The sequence below is a fragment of the Podarcis cretensis genome (assembly GCF_951804945.1).
Source record: "Podarcis cretensis genome assembly, chromosome: 12".
Taxonomy (NCBI): Eukaryota; Metazoa; Chordata; class Lepidosauria; order Squamata; family Lacertidae; genus Podarcis; species Podarcis cretensis.
In genome coordinates, this window is record NC_137181.1 from 57,689,497 (window position 1) to 57,706,982 (window position 17,486).

The 17,486-nt window shown below is 46.3% G+C and overlaps 1 protein-coding gene across 4 annotated transcripts in view; it reads right to left on the reverse strand.

Annotated features, from left to right (window-relative positions):
- LOC307199627 (amphiphysin-like) overlaps positions 1 to 8,419 on the reverse strand; it is an 88,410-nt gene extending 79,991 nt beyond the window's left edge. Inside the window, exon 1 of one of the 4 annotated variants that reach the window (XM_079947583.1) lies at positions 8,096 to 8,419. In XM_079947583.1, the coding sequence (XP_079803709.1) occupies positions 8,096 to 8,167 (72 nt within the window). In that variant the 5' untranslated portion in view covers positions 8,168 to 8,419. The remainder of the gene's footprint in view (positions 1 to 8,095) is intronic. The other 3 variants (XM_079947586.1, XM_079947585.1, XM_079947584.1) reach the window with 3 other exon arrangements.
- Between the last annotated feature and the right edge of the window lie 9,067 nt (positions 8,420 to 17,486).

Consider the following 17,486-nt stretch of genomic DNA (forward strand, 5'->3'; position numbering starts at 1 on the left):
TTCCCTCCCACAGTTGCCAATCATCAAGGATACCAAAACTCGCAAGTTGTACTCAACAACACAGCAGGAGGCTGGGGAGGAAAACTCACCAGTGCCATGCACAAAATATAGACCGACTCTCACATGGCTCTCTAATATTGCAGGGAAATTCCTCATGAGGGCCAGCCTACTGGCCCTGTTCAGTGCAGATACCACCCTGCAACTATAATAGCACAGCCATAGATGGTCCTTTTGGCACACACTGCAGATGTGCAGTCAAGGGTGGCAGCCAAGGGCGCTCTTGGGAGTCACGTCTGGAGATGGATGAAGGAACAATAGCCCTCTTCATTGCTGCAGGAGAGCAGCAGGCAGGCTGGCAGGTGGTGTGATGAGTATATTGGATTCTCATCTAATAAAGAGCATGCCAACTGAGCTTGATAGCTCTTGTGCTCTTGTTATCCCTTTGCTGCAATGAGTGCCTGGACAGCAGAGAGAGCAAATGGGCCAACTGAAAATTTCAGGCAGGTTAGGAAGACCCATTCCCAGGCAAGACCCAGTCATCTGGCTGCTGGAGGTGATGGTAACTAATTCAGTTGGCATCACCTCCAACCCATGTTTTGATGTGTGTTGTTGTGTTTTACTTTCTGAGCATTGTTAGCTGTTTTAGGTACAAGTTTAGGGGAAAGTGGCCCACAAATAATAATTAATAACCGAAACAGAGAAACACAAAGCACTCCCCCTTGCATAAACTCACAAAACAAGAAGTTAAAACTGTAATCCTATACATACTTAGCTGGGATTAAGCCCCACTGAAAACAACCAGGCTTACTATTGAGTAGACATGTACAGAATTGCACTACAAATATCTTAATACCTGCTATCAAAGTCAGTTAACTGATATTTAGATGTCGTTCGATCCATGTATGTCCACATATAAATGTGATGTGGAAATGGAGAAATTAAGTGGATAATGAACAGCAGTTCATTACAGTGCCTCGTTAAGTAAGTAATGAACATATGGCCTTAAATTCAAACAGATGGCCCCAAGATCTTCAGAGGCGGCTCTTTTCTGCATCCCACTGCTGAGGGCAGTGGTGGCATGAGAGACAGCCTTCTCTGTGGTGGCACCCCACTTGTAGAGCACCTGCATAAAAAGAGTCCTCCTGGATCCGATCAAAGGCCTACCTAGTCTATAATCCTGTCCTCATCCTGTACAGCCAGAGGTCTACAGGAAGGAAGTCTGCAAGCAGAACTTGAAGACAACATCATTCTTGATGCTTACAGTTCCCAGGAACTGGTCATCAGAGGCCCACTGTCTCCAGCAGTGGAGGTAGACCATACCCATCGTGGCCTGCCATCATTGATGGCTTTAAAAGATATCTGACGAATCAAGCTATCACTGCATCTTCTGTGAGTGAATTCCATAGTTTAACTATGTGATGCACTTTCTTCTGCCTGTCCTAAATCTTTCGATATTCCACTTCATTAAATATTCTAATATCATGAAAAGAGGAAGAATTGTCTCTCGTGTTCACTTTCTCTTTTAAATTTTATTTAGTTTTCAAAAGTTTACATACATACCATCCACAATACTTTACCATCCACACTTTAATTTATCCATTGACTCCCCCCACCCCATGATGTTCTGTTTTTCCTTTAATGCTGCATATTTTAACATACCATGTATGTCCTGAGTTATTAGGCTTAATGTCTTTCTACTGCTTCTCCTATTTCAAACCCTGCTTGCGTTTTCATGCAACTATAATAGTTCTTTAGCTAGCCTACAAAAGGTTTCTAATCCTCAAAGAATGATTCGTCATTTTGGTTGTGTTCTCAACACCACACTTTATTTTATACATCTTTATTGTGTGTCTCCTTACTCAGTGGTGTAGCGTGGGGGGTGCAGGGGGGGGCCGGCCGCACCGGGCGCAACATCTGGGGGTTAGGGTTAGGGGGCGCTAATCCACGGGTTAGGAGGCGCAAATCCACGGGTTAGGGGGCGCAAATTACTTGCCTTGCCCCGGGTGCTGACAACCCACGCTACACCACTGTCCTTACTTGCCATTTTTCTGTATTAAAAAGCCCCAAATGTTCCAATCTTTCCTCATAGCAAGTTGCTCCATCTCTTTGATAATTTTGGTTGCCCTTTTCTTCGTCTTCTTCAACACTATAATATCCTTTCTGAGGTGAAAGAAGTGAACAGAACTGCACAAAGTATTCCACATGTAGTCACACCATAGATTTGTATCGTGGCAATATGGCACTGGCTGTTTTAGCTTCAATCCAATTCCCGATGTTCCCTAGCGTGGCATTCACCTTTTTCACAGCTGCCACATCCTGGGTTGCCATCTTCACTGAGCTTTCCCGCTACAACCCCAAGGGGGTGTACCTTCTACCTATGGCTATTTGGATTCACACAGTATTAATCATTTGCAAGTCTATGGAAATATGAAAGCCCCCCCCCCCCCCAAAAAAAAAAAACTATTGCCCTTGGCATTTGACACTTGTGAAACAGCCATAAGGTAAAGGTTGAAGCACTGCATTAATGGTGCAAAGAAGGAAGACGTTAATAAATGTTCCAAAGAACAATGGCAGACAAGGGAAACACCTTTGTGCATGATTTTATTACATGCAGTCATACCTCTTGTTGTGTTAGGTTCATGTTGTGTCTTTTCGGCTTGCGAACGTGGCAAACCCAGAAGTGTATACTTCTGGGTTTTGAAGAGTTCTGCGCACTTGCACATGCACAGAAGCACCCTATCGTGCTCTGCACTGGCGCAGAAGCGCCGCTCTAGTTGTGGACTTTTCGGAGGGGGGCAAACAGCACCCCAGAACAGATCGTGTCCACAACTAGAGGTACACTGTATCCTCTTGTGGAGAAAAAGCCAGTGCTCCCCCCCCCCTTAAAACATGTTTAGGGATGCTCTCATTTTCCTACTCATATTGAAATACTGCCCCTCAATGAGGCCAAACGTAGATTCACAAAATGTTTAGGGGTATGCGTACCCCTGCATCCCCCCCAAAAAAAATAAACGTTGGAAAAAGCTATCCCACAGTGATTTTCTCCCACCCTGGATCTCAATTCATGGCTATATCATAGTTATTGAAATATTCTGCTGGTTTGTGGACTAGGATGTTTTTTAAAACCTTTCTTTATTATTGTGGTTGTTTGGGTTTTTCATTTTTCATGCTGTGTGCCACTTTGAAGACTTCTGCTGATGGAAAAGCCATCTTGTAAATAAATGAACAAAATATAAACACATAAGACGACAAAATGTCACAGGTGAAGAATGCCTGAGTGTCTGCCTGAGAGGTTTCTGTGTCAGGCCAACTGCCTATTTGGCTCATCACTGGCCGGAGCTCTTCCGGGTTTCAGTCTTGGAGATGCTAGGGACTGAATACGGGACCTTCTGTGTGCAAAGCAGCCCATTCATCCACATGATGAAGCACAGGTGATTATTGGGCTTTCAATGATTACTCTCAACCACAGCCTTGGAGCACTTCAGTCCAAGGAATGCTAGATACAGAATGGGATGGGCTGCCTTAATAGTCCGGGGGGGGGGGGGTAACCTGCGTAGCCCACTATTGATGACTCATAGCGCTCAACTGGGGAACAACCTCAACTTCTCTGAGGGGTCAATGGGGCTTGGAAAGGGTTTCAGAATTTCCAGCTTTCATTTGTTTAGGATCCAGCACTAGATTTTAGGCACAGGCCAAGCACAAAGCCAAATGAAAAGTCCATATTCCCAAGGCCTGGTCTGCAATTTCTAAGCTACAAGGTGCCTGGGAACCCCCATCGTTCTAACTGGACATTGAGGTCCAGCGCTGAGGGCCTTCTGGTGGTTCCCTCCCTGCGAGAAGCCAAGTTACAGGGAACCAGGCAGAGGGCCTTCTCGGTAGTGGTGCCCGCCCTGAGGAATGCCCTCCCACCAGATGTCAAAGAGAACTACCAGACTTTAAAAGACATCTGAAGGCAGCCTGTTTAGGGAAGCTTTTAATGTTTGATGCATTACTGTATTTTAATATTTTGTTGGAAGCCACCCAGAGTGGCTGGGGAAGCCCAGCCAGAAGGGCGGGTATAAATATATTATTATTATTATTATTATTATTATTATTATTATTATTATTATTACTATTACTACTACTTTCAGGAACATAGCAAGAAAACTTATTCCAAGTCAGACCATTGGTCTATCTGGCTCTCCAGGGTCTCAGGCCAAGGTCTTTCTCAGCCCTGTCTGAAGATTTCAGGGATTGAAGTTGGGACCTTGGGCAGGTGTTCTCCCACTGAGCTATGGGTCTTCCCCAATTTCCCTGTCCTAGCACACAGGTCTACACATACAGCAGAATGAGGAAGTAGAATAGACTGAATTCAGACTGCCGGTGTGAGATTACAACTTCTTCAATGGAGGGATGGGGAACTTTCAGCCCCCTGGCCTAATCAGGGCCTCCAGACCTCCCCCATTGGGCCCACAAGTCCGTTTCAGCTAAGCCCCAGCCACCTGGCCTCCAGCTGACATCATATCTGACACCAGCCGACGGGCAGATCTTCAACAGCCCCTTTCAAGGCACTGCACAAAATAGTGCTTTAAAAGGGGCTCTGCTGTGGGGCAAAGGGTGGGCACTCACCCTTCTGCCAAATGTGGCCTGCAAGGGGTAAGGGACAACAGCTGGCCTGCTGGGGTGAAAAAATCCCTCACCCCTGCCCTGCATTGTTTAAAAGACAAGACCCCAGGAAACAGGAAAAAAGCAAACAGGGAGAGGTTCGGTATCAGAGGTGGAAAACTGTTACCAGAGCCAGACTAAGCCTTTTTAACCCCCGAGGCGAACCACAAAATGGCGGCCCCCCACCCCACTAAGGAAGAAGGGGTGAGTGAAGATTGATATCAGGAACAAGGGTGGGAAGAGACCAGCAGTGCCTCCTATTGGCCAAGAGGCTGCTGTAGAGGCAGTGGTGTGTGTGTTGCTGAGGAGACAGCAGATCCAGCCTCCAAGGAGAGTGCCACAGCTGTCACTGCCACCACAACAGCAGCAGGCGCAGCAGGCAATGTACTCCTTGGAGGCCAGATCTGCTGTTCCTGTGGATCTTTCTGCCTGAGGTGGTCTTCTCACCTGGCCTCATTACCATTCTCACCTGACTATTACCATTGTACTATCGGCTACAGTCCAGTCATGCAACAGTCAGAGGTTTACACACACACACACACACCCTCCATTAAGGCAAGCAAGAGGCATTATCACAAGTCAAGGAGGCGTTTCAGCCAGGCAAAATCGTTAGGATTGCACAGAGCAGGGCTGACAAAGGCTGCATGGTCTGAGAAGTGTCCTGAGGGCTGGACAGAGAGGTTTGGACACATTTGGCCCATGGGCTTGAAGTTCCCCACCCTGTTCTAGAAGGCTTTCCATTTTCAGGGAGATAATCAACACAAGAGAGCATTCAAAATCTGACTTCCCAAAATACCACCTCAAGTGCCCAGTTCATTCCGCCATCTCTTTCTCTGCTACACATGTCGGCCAGGCCAGGGAATTCTAAGGAGGGAGAAAACCAAATCAGCCTGATGACAACTGAGCATGCTGAGTGGCTGTGGAATGTTGGCTCTGTTGTGGAGTGGAAGGGACAATGCAGGAGGCAATTCAATAGAGTATCCTGGGAAAGGGCATGACTGGCTGGCCAGAACACAGGACAAGAGTACACCACACATTAACATTGTGTTACAAGTCTCGCTTGTCTTCTATACTTAGGTGAGTGTTGCTCACTCCTAGAGGGGAAATGCAACAAATTCAAACTAACACATGCTATACATGTGCCATTTATTAAATGGCATTTAAGACAAAACCTACTGTCATATCTTCCCTCTCTGCACTCTTATCCAAGACCCATTTGTTCTACTGAGACTTGCAAAGGAAGATATTGCAGGTAGGTTGGCTGATACTTACTCTGCACATGAAACTACATGTAACTAAGTGTTTTGCTCACTACTTGGCTAGAAAATGGTCTTCTAGATCCAAAATGGAAGCCTAGATCCTTCCATTTTGAGTCAAAGCATCTCCTACTTGTCCCTGCCAGCATTTACTTGAACATTAAGAAGCCTTATGTCTAGACCATCAGGAGACACGACAATACAGACCATCCGTGCCCAGAGGAATATCTTCAATCAGTTGGAAATGCAGGTGTGTCTTGGAATGCTTAGCTGTTGCTCACCAAAGAGCTGGCAGGAGACTCTGATAAAGTCCAGTGACACGGGCAAGGTGGCCTTTGGCAATGCCCACAGAGGTGATTTAGAGACAGCCTTCTTAGCAATTGATTGCCCTGCTCTCCAAGTGAGCGCAGCAAGGAAGATCACATTAGTTCACAATGAGCTTGGGTGGTTATTAAAAGAAACACAATCCTCTTACAGTATGGAAAGTGTGCAAGCATGGAGGTGGGGCCGAGGAACAGCCAAATCTTTCAGTCTGTGAATAGATCCGTTCTGCAGATGCAATCCTCCTTCTACACTGCAGGCTACCAAGGGACTTATTCTCCCTGTGGTTTTATCAAGGCCACAAACAAGCAGGTGCTACAAGCAAACCCACTGTAGAGGTTCCCATCAATGTGCCCTAAGAATTTTCTTCTCCTAACCAAAAATTTTACAGGGGCTCAGAAAATCTTGCTTGATGCCCTGAATGTTCTCGCAGAGATGGGAAGGGAGTAAAACCAGCTTCACCCAGGCAGCACCTTTATGAAAATGTGCAAGGTGATATTGTCCTCTGCACCAGCCACCATCAGCAGGTCTGTCTCCAGAGTGGCCAAGTTGGGCATCTATCTGCTCGAGGTCTCAAGAGTGCCAAAGGCACAACTGCTCCTACGGCACAGACGTCTGTGCTTGGCATGGATCCCACCAGAAGCTCAGAGGCAGAGTGGGGGAGCACCCAGTCCACATCTCCTTCCTTCTGGGGTCCACTGAAGGCACTTTGCCCAAGGAACCTCAAATTTCTCAAGCTGGCACCACCTATCAGAGCAGCTTGGCACACATGCTCAATGCAAGCACCTGTGCCAAACTAAGGACTGGCCCAAGAAGGAAACTCAGGACCGTCTCCAGTAATGTCCCAGGCAGATCAGTGCAGCCTCAGCCATTGTGTGGGGTCCCAGCCTGGGTGCCAACAATACATGGTTCATCCCTTAGCGACAGAACAGCACTGACTGGGCTGAAAACAAGTTGTGCCATTGCATCAGTCCACCTCGGATCACTTCATTCAAGAGAATAATGACTAAATGGGACAAGGGATATTGCATAACATCACTGATATTGGCAGCTTGCCAGCGGAGAAGGGGGGCGGGGGGAATCCACCACCAACATTATTGGGTATTTATTAGCCAAACGCGCATTGGAGAGCCCCGTTCAACAATCCACTCGCCAGTTGCGGACGTGCCTCAAAGGGCGCATTTCAAACAGGCCCAAATCCGCAAACAGCCAGAAAGCCAGACGCTGGGAGCTGCTGCCCGCCTCTCCCCGTGTCCCCAGAATAGCGCAGCTCTCTCCATCTCTCTTTTCAGAAAGCCCTTGTTTCTTGCCTTGCAGCCGATGCCCTCGGATTCCCCTGACCTTCCGGGGGAAGGACGCGCCTTAGTCCCTCCGTTAGCAGCCCAGGCAGATATGGAACAGCAGCGAGGAGCTGCTCCAGAGATGTTCTTTTTCGCGCATCTTTAAGGCGGCGGCGGGGCGGGGGCCTCAGGTGTGTATGTGTGTGTAATTCAGCATCACTGCCCACATGCTAGCGCTCCGCCAGATCGCTGTGTCCAAGATCCATCGAGAAACCTAATAGTGGACCCGGGGGGAGGGGGTTTGGCTCTCGTAGGCCCCCTGCACAGAATGCAAAGCAGCTGCGCGCAAAGGCGCATTCCGAGCCTCTGCTCCAAGCGGGCGCCGCGGGGCGCTTTCCCCTCCCCGGAGGAGGTTTCTCTGCACCCCCACAGAAACTGCCGCAAGAAGGACCTTCTCTCCCCCCCCCCGCCCCCCGTTGCCCCCACAGCCTTCCAGTTATCTCCGCAGCCCTGTGGATGCAGAAGGTCCCCCAGGCAGGCAGTCACATCCTTTCCTCGCCACCTGCATTCCCTTCGGTCCTTTCACCGGCTTACCTTTTCCTGCGCTCTGCTGAGTCTCTTCTGGACATTTTTCGCAAAGACGCCGCTTGTTTTCATGTCGGCCATGGTGGCTGGTGCAGGGATCCTGCCGAGGAGGGAAATCACACGGAGCCCGGCTGCAGAGAGCGAGGGAGATGAGAGATGGAGGTCGGATCCCAGAGAGAAAGAGGAGGGACAAAGGAAAGCAGGAGGGAGGTGTCTTAAAGCTGCAGCGACGGAGGAGCTGGTGCATCAGTGGCCAAGCCGGAGAGAGATTGGGCGGCGAGCGGAGGAGGCGAGGAGGGCTTGTCAAGCGTGTTCACACGTGACGTCCAGATTGCAATCCCGTGCAGCCCTCCTCGTTAATTCTGAACAGACGTGCGTAGGTTGCTGGGGAGGGGGGCGCTCCAATCCTACTCATATTTTCTTGAAAGTAAATAAGATGCGGGGATTACTTTCAGGTACCCACGGCCAGGATTAAGGCTGGTTTGCCAATCTAGTGGGAAACATGTACTCGCAAAATGAGCAGCAGTTGTCCCTTTCTGCTTTCCAGTCCATCTTAATCTTAGATAATGTGTCCGATAATGCTACTACGTAGCAAAAAGGCTCTGAGTCAATATGGCTTCAATTGTTTATAGGAACCAATTACTGTGCATGCTTATTCACAAAAGAGATGTATTAAAAGGTGGAAAGCTTGGTTTTTAGATCAGCAATTTATTCGCTGGTCAAATCCAGAGAGATTGAAAGCAATCCATCCTAGCCAGTGGATCTCCTGAATTTACTACTTACTATTCCTACAACGCATCTTAAAAAGTAGAGACATCACCTTGCCGACAAAGGTCCATATAGTTAAAGCCATGGTTTTCCCAGTAGTGATGTATGGAAGTGAGAGCTGGACCATAAAGAAGGCTGATCGCCGAAGAATTGATGCTTTTGAATTATGGTGCTGGAGGAGACTCTTGAGAGTCCCATGGACTGCAAGAAGATCAAACCTATCCATTCTTAAGGAAATCAGCCCTGAGTGCACACTGGAAGGACAGATCCTGAAGCTGAGGATCCAATACTTTGGCCACCTCATGAGAAGAGAAGACTCCCTGGAAAAGACCCTGATGTTGGGAAAGATGGAGGGCACAAGGAGAAGGGGACGACAGAGGACGAGATGGTTGGACAGTGTTCTCGAAGCTACCAGCATGAGTTTGATCAAACTGCAGGAGGCAGTGGAAGACAGGAGTGCCTGGCATGCTCTGGTCCAGGGGGCCACGAAGAGTCGGACACGACTAAACGACTAAACAAGAAAAATTCCTACAACATGCCTGTCAGGGACTGGCAAGGTGCTGGAGTGTGTGTGTGTGGGGGGGAGTGAGTCCAGAGTCTGATTTGGGAGAGGGGGGTCAGCGCTTTGTGGAGACCTGTACTAGCCAGGAGACAAGATTTAGAGGCAAGGGAAGCTTCAGAGCTGCAGGGTGGAGCACAGGATGGGTCAGAAGATGAGGAAGAGGTAGGTCAGGCAAGTGAAGGTCCAGGTGCTTCCCCACCCTCTCCTGCCCCACTGTTTCCCAGAACCAGCAGGGGATTGAAAAGGGATGAGCAGAGGAAGTTGCCACGCAGGCGCAGTCTCTGGTTGCATGTGTGCAGCCTCTACACTAGATTGGGGTGCAGAGCGGTAGAAGCAACTGTGTTATCTTCGACAATTAACTGTTGTGTGTTTTCCTTTGGCTGGGAAGCACCTTTGACAATGCCATAGGGCAGCAAAAGCCAACACAAGGCCCTCCCCATATTGATGGACTCCAGCTCCCATCATGATTGCCCATTGGCCATGCTGGCTAGAACTGAGGGGAGGAGAAGTCCAGCAACATTGGGAGAGCACCATGTTGGCTACCCCTGCCCTCAGGCCTAGGATCTTGTTTGAGGCACAAGCACTTCGCGGTTTTGCACATGAAAGAGCTAGGGTTGAAAGCCATTGCTCGACAGTGGTGAAGGAAGTGGGTTTTTCCACTCAGATGGCCCTCCCTTGGGGCAACAGACTCTTACTACACCGAGTCTCTAAATAACAGTTAGTTGGAGTATTCCATACCTAAGCAATCCAGACTCACATGTGAATGAAAAAATGTGGAACCCAGCTGATATTTTTTGTTCTTTGGGGTTTTTTTTTAAGTTCCCTGAATCAAATTGGGTTGGACCGGAAAAAAATGGCTTTAGGACAGATCTCATCCAAAGGCTGCCAAAGTTAGACACCCCTGATTTAGAGGTATGTAGAAGTAGGTGGCGCTGTGGGTTAAAGCCTCAGCGCCTAGGACTTGCCGATCGAAAGGTCGGCGGTTCGAATCCCTGCGGCGGGGTGCGCTCCTGCTGCTCGGTCCCAGCGCCTGCCAACCTAGCAGTTCGAAAGCACCTCCGGGTGCAAGTAGATAAATAGGGACCGCTTACCAGCGGGAAGGTAAACGGCATTTCCGTGTGCGGCTCTGGCTCTGGCCAGAGCAGCGATGTCACGCTGGCCACGTGACCCGGAAGTGTCTCCGGACAGCGCTGGCCCCTGGCCTCTTAAGTGAGATGGGCGCACAACCCCAGAGTCTGTCAAGACTGGCCCGTACGGGCAGGGGTACCTTTACCTTTACCTTACCTTTAGAAGTAATTCCAAGAAAAAGACATATCCTTATTCATTATTGGCTAAAAACCAAACAATAATATGGACACATCCAATCCTAGTTAAGCACTTTAAAGTCCCATAGGAATTACTTAACCTCCTGTTGAAACTAATGGACTTTGAAATGCTTAACTTCGGCAGGACCATGTCCTGTGTGGGTTATTGAAGGAGGCATTCGCAAGGAGTAAGCTCATCCCTAGACAGCTCAAACTGTTTACAGTGGTGCCCCGCAAGACGAACGCCTCGCAAGACGGAAAACCCGCTAGACGAAAGGGTTTTCCGTTTTGGAGGCGCTTCGCAAAACGAATTTCCCTATGGGCTTGCTTCGCAAGACGAAAATGTCTTGCGAGTTCCTGTGGGGTTCCCCCCCCCTTTTCCTAAGCCCTAAGCTGCTTATCAGCTGATCCGCTAAAAGCCGCTAAACCGCTAATAGCGCTAATCCGCTAAGCTGTCAATGGGCTTGCTTCGCAAGACGAAAAAACCGCTATACGAAGAGCCTCACGGAACGGATTAATTTTGTCTTGCGAGGCACCACTGTACATGAAGTTCACTTTCTATCTTATCAAAAGCAAGGAGTGACTTAGGCATTGCATGAGCACAGAAAGCACAAGCTGGTCACACTTCTTCTAACTGGATACACCGCCAATATTGAAAGTGTGGATTTGAACATCTCTCTCATGAAGCCTGTAGTCCAGCATCCTCTCCACAGCTCCATCTGTTCTCCTAATCCAAACACACCCAAGAGATTTATTGCCATAATGATGCTTTCAATGTGAAGGTATCGGACTGGGCTGCATCCTGTGGACGATTTGCATGGGTTGAGATTGCTTCTCTCTCTCGTTTCTTCGCAGGCATTTCCTAAAATAGCTTGACTTCCCATTTCTCTGGAGTTTTGCCAGGTATTTGCTGTCTTTAACACTTGAGGAAGCAGAGCTTATAAATGATATAGTCCAGGGACTGCAAATTAAGAAATTATATTTACTGACGTACTCAATGCCTGAATCTCAAGCAGAAGCAGGAGTAATAATAACAGCAGTTCCTCAAAATATAAGATGTTCCTTCTAACTAAATTTCCATCCTTGTAAACATCACTATAGAAACACAATTCTTCAACTATCTCTTATAAGAATTTTTTCTCACACTCCTTCTCCACAAAATCTGTTTAGTTTAATAAATTTGCTTTAGTATTTTTTAGAAGGAAACCTTCTAAACGTTCCTTTTTAACCAGCTCTTTGGTTGATTTGATTGACATCTTGTGCCCTTTTAAAATGTGGGGTGTTTTTTGGGGGGGAGTGGGTTATTGGGTTGTTGTTGTTTTTATTTTGAATATGCATTTTGTGGTTTTTTATTTTTATTTTATTCTGTGAACCACCCTGAGACCTGCAGGTATAGAGCGGTATATAAATTCAATAAATAAAAAAATTAACCTGCAAACATCTTGCAACTGTGGTTAAACATAAAAGTGAACATGAGCTGAACAGTGTGTTGTTTTTTTGTTTTGTTTTTTTGCAAAGTTTGTTTTCTGAGCAGGTTAAGCATGGGTGTCATTTGCAAAGTTACATCAAGAAACAGAAATATGGGCATACTGTCTTCCTCTGTCTGTACATGACCAGCAACTGAAGAGCTCAAGCTTCTTCTTCTTCTTTGGTAATCTCTCGTAGCCGAGTAAGATTGTCTTCCACAAACACGGTTTTAACAATGAGTCCGCAAGTGACTGTGGAGGCCAATTCTGGACCCACACGTCCTTCCACAGTGGGGACATAGGTTTCCAGGTGGGAGTTGATCACGGTGTGGGTTTGCCAAGTGTGCCTTCCTCTGAGCACGTTTCTCCTTTGTGCCCCAAGTTTGAGCATCTTCAAAGCCCATGACACCTTTGGTAAAGGCTGTTCTCCAGTTGGAGCACTTGCAGGCAAGTGTTTCCCAATTGTTGGTGTTTATACTACATTTTTAAAGATTTGCCTTGAGACAGTCTTTAAACCTCTTTTGTTGACCACCAGCATTACACTTTCCATTTTTAAGTTCGGAATAGAGTAGTTGCTTTGGAAGACGATAACCAGGCATCCGCACATGACCAACATCAACATGAAGTTGATGTTGAAGAATCATTGCTTCAACACTGGTGATCTTTGCTTCTTCCAGTACACTAGCATTAGTTCGCCTGTCTTCCCAAGTGATGTGTAAAATTTTTCGGAGACACAGTTGATGGAATCTTTCGAGCAACTGAAGAGCTCAAGCAATTAAACAACAACAAAATGGCAAACATTTTATTTTTAACCACTGCTGAGTGTCATTGAAGCCCTGTGCCACTTTGAGAGAAAAATTGTGTATTAACTCCAGGATGGTGACATGTTCGGACTTAAGTTTGAATCCCCACTCAGTCATGAAGTTCACTCGGTAATAACTCTGTGCATGTAAGACTTACTCATCCTAGCCCACTGCCCAGGGTTGTTGTCAGGATCAGGGAAAGAGGAGAGTACTATGTACAGTGCCCTGAATTTATTGGGATAAAGAGTGGGACATAAATATAATAAATAATAATAATAATAATACAGTGGTGCCTCGCAAGACGAAATTAATCCATTCCATGAGGCTCTTCGTCTAGCGGTTTTTTCGTCTTGCGAAGCAAGCCCATTGACAGCTTAGCGGATTAGCGCTATTAGCAGCTTAGCGGCTTTTAGCAGATCAGCTGATAAGCGGCTTAGCGGCTTAGGAAAAGGGGGGAAAAGGGGGGGAAACCCGCAGGAACTCGCAAGACATTTCATCTTGCGAAGCAAGCCCATAGGGAAATCGTTTTGCGAAGCACCTCCAAAACGGAAATCCCTTTCGTCTAGCAGGTTTTCCGTCTTGCGAGGCGTTCGTCTTGCGGGGCACCACTGTAATCAAACTCTCAAGTTGCTAGGTGACACTGTCAAATTTTATAAGAAAATAACGGCCAATGGCAGTTGTGTGGCAGATACTATCAAGAGCAGAGAAGATGCAGGATGTGCCCCGGGGTCATGATCACAAACAAGAGGCTATTTACAAGACACAAGAGGGAAGGAGAAGCAATCAGATGCCAAAGGTGTTTTCTCCACTATAGGCCACATACAGGAAGCCATCCTCGTCCTTCTCCTTCTCGTAAAGCTGTCCCATTGTCAGGCTGAAGGTAAGAAGATAAGAAGACAGTGAGGAACTTGCTAGGGTATCAAAGGAGTCTACATAGCAACTAAGAGGGAATACGAACTGAATGGAAGCCCAGGCAATTCTTTAAACAGGACCTTTTCTACTTGTCCCATGTGTGTCTGTAATGATTACTATAACCACTTGCAGCCTCTAGAATTTCTGGTAGCAGAATGTTATCAGAATATCCCTTAGCAAGAGAGGGGAAGGGATAGCACTCTGGTTCAGGAGGTTATGGGAGAGATGGCTGGAGGCAGAGTGTGGAAGGCTACAGAACACATCTCTCTCTCATCCTGTGCTTTTGGTTGCCCAGGATTTTATTGTTTCATCTGGTATTTTATCTTCTAGTGTTTATATTGTGTGTGTGTGTAAATAATTTGCTGTATTTTTGTAAACTGCTTAGAGACTGTTCTGGTATTAAGCTCAATATAAATTCCTGTTAAGCTGCAACATTTTACAAAGACTGAAGAGCCAAGCTGCCCAGAGTCAAAGCACCACAGTTGTTGACAAGTCCTCTTAACAGCCAGTGTTATCATTCATAAAATGCTACCAGTGTAGAACATGACAGAACATCACAAACCAAAAGGATAGGCTGCTCCTTCAAGGAGCTTACAGTCTCCATTGTGACAGTGGGAAGAAAGAAGGCTTGTCTATGTATGTGGGTAAGACCACTGGGAGCATCTTCCCTAATGTGTGCATGCAAAGCTGCCTCATATCGAGTCATATAGTTGCTCCATCTAGCTCAGTATTGTCAATACTGTCTGGTATGTCTTTCCAGGGTCCCAGAGAGGAGTCTTTCCTAGCCCTATCTAGAGTTATCAGAGACTGAACCTTAGACCTTTTACATGCAAAAGCTATGACTTGAGTTATGACCCATTGCAGAATCTTTCCCTCACAAAAAGCAGAAAAATAAAATTTAACCCACATTGAAATAGGAAATCCAGGCCTGGGAGGTGAATTGGCTAAGAGTGTTAAGGTGTGGAACAGGAGGAAGCCATTCATCAATTCATTAATTTGTTGGTGCAGTTGTAGTAGCTGCTTGGTGTACAGTCAAGTTAGTTATAATTGGGATAGTTTTAAAGCAACTCCTTCACAGTTGGAAAGCTCAATAAGACACACCAAGACTTTGCAGTACACGTTTGCTTTCTCTATTTTTAGAAGGCACATCTATTATCATTTATTTAGGTTTATTTTACAGCCAGCAAGGGTGCCAACTTACATTTGTGCTTTTTTACTATTAAAAAGCAAAACTCGGATGATACTTAACAAGTGGCAGACATTGGTAAACAGAAGCACATCGGATCCTTGGAGAAACGGCAAAGGAGCTGTCCAGGGTGCTGATTTGAACTGCTTACAGCATGGGTAGGCAACCGGATCCGGCCCAATCGCCTTCTCAATCTGGCCCGCAGACGGTCTGGGAATCGGCGTGTTTTTACATGAGTAGAATGTGTCCTTTTATTTAAAATGCACCTCTGGATTATTTTGGGGGCATAGGAATTTGCTCATTCCCCCTCCAAAAAAAATACAGTCCAGCCCCCCACAAGGTCTGAGGGACGGTGGACCGGCCCCCTGCTGAAAAAGTTTGCTGACTCCTAGCTTACATTGTCTGCTTACAACACACAATCAGCCAATGTTAAATGTTTTTTGTTTGTTTTTTACCCAGGAATGCAAGTCAGTGACTAGGCAGTGGGGGAAGGGAAAGAGGTTAACATGAGTATCAAATGCTGCAAAGTGATCCAGCTGAAGTGGTGCAGTATGAATAGAGGACTAAGATGAATTTTTAAACAGTTGGTACAGAGGCCATAACACTATTAAGACTGGTGCTTCCCATTCCCAAAGGATCACGCATGATGATCGTTTGAGGACTGTTATTTTTATGTTTTATAATTAGGCTGATGGTATAATTTGTCTAGTGAGGTTATGATACTTTTTTTTTGTTAAGCATAACAGTTGCAGCCCTTGCAGCCCTAACACCAGATGAAAGTTGTTCATCCCTTAGGTTCATACATCCAGATATGTAAGTATTCCTCTTGGGTGACTCAGCGCTTTGAGTAGCTTGATATTTTATCATAATATGTGAAGATATTAGATTATAGATTTTTATAGCTCTTCTGGAACATTCATCATGGATGGAATCTGATGCTGCAACCCGTTATTAGTCCTCAGGGATGTTCTACATAACGCTGAATGGAGCAAAACAATTTATCGTTGGCATAATTCCAGTGACAACATGGCAAAAATGTAAGATGGAATAGAATAAAATTAGCCTCTATATTGTCCGACTCAATAACAAATTCTAAAAAATCTGTTCCTTGAAGATTTCTTTTAAATGCTTCTTTGCTAGCTTTCTACTTAGCCATATGCGAAGAAGCAGTCTTTTAAACTATGTAAAGTTAAAACAAAATAAAAAAAATCCTTCCAGTAGCACCTTAAAGACCAACTAAGACCAGCAACTTAGTTGGTCTTCAAGGTGCTACTGGAAGGAATTTTTTTATTTTGTTTTGACTATGGCAGACCAACACAGCTACCTATCTGTATGTAAAGTTAAACAATGCTCCCTGCCTTCCCCCCAAAAATCATCAAAATGCTCAGCATATATAGATGAGCAGGGAGGTATAGCTAGCCATAAACACACAAACAAACTCATGTAAGCAGACAGGGACTGAGTCTGGGAGACAATGGCTCACCTATGGCCACCTAATGAGCAAATCAATTATCTGAATCCTGACAAGATGGGGATACTGTGGTTCCTGTGTCTGGGAATCAGGTGTGAAGCCTGTTCCAGGTGGACTGCACTCCCCTTGAAGGAACAAGTATGTAGTTTGGAAGTAATCCTGGATCCAGCATTGTTGCTCAAGGCCCAGGTGGCCTTGGTGATGACGACAGCCTTTTCCCAGCTTCAGTTAGTTCACCAACAACATGCATTCCTGGATAGGAATAGCCTGACAAGCGTTGCCCATTTTCTGGTAACCTAGGATTGTAATGTTGTATGTGGGGTTGCCTTTTAAGGTTACATGGAACTTCAATTAGTGCAGAATGCAGCTGCCAGAATTTTGAACAGAACAACCTAGAGGGATCGCATTATACCTGCAATGGAATCCCTATTTGCTTACACGCCCAATTCTGGGTGCTGATGCTCACTTTTAAAGCCTAAATGGCTTGAGAACCAAAGACCTGCAGGAACACCTCTCCCTGTATCAGCCTCTCCTCCTCCATCAGTTGTGTGTGAGAGAAAAGAGAATGCACGAGAAAGTAACAAGCGTGCAAGGTACAGGGTATTCTAATAGTTTTCCTCATTCTCTATTACAGTAATATACTAGAACTGCAATACAGTGGGGCCCCGCAAGACGAATGCCTCGCAAGACGGAAAACTCGCTAGACGAAAGAGTTTTCCATTTTGGAGGTGCTTCGCAAAACAAATTTCCCATGGGCTTGCTTCACAAGACGAAAATGTCTTGCGAGTTCCTGCGGGTTTTTTTTCCTTCCCCCCTTTTTCTAAGCCGCTAATCCGCTTATCCGCTAAGCCGATAAAAGCCGCTAAACCGCTAATAGCGCTAAGCCGCTAAGCCGTCAATGGGCTTGCTTCGCAAGACCAAAAAACCG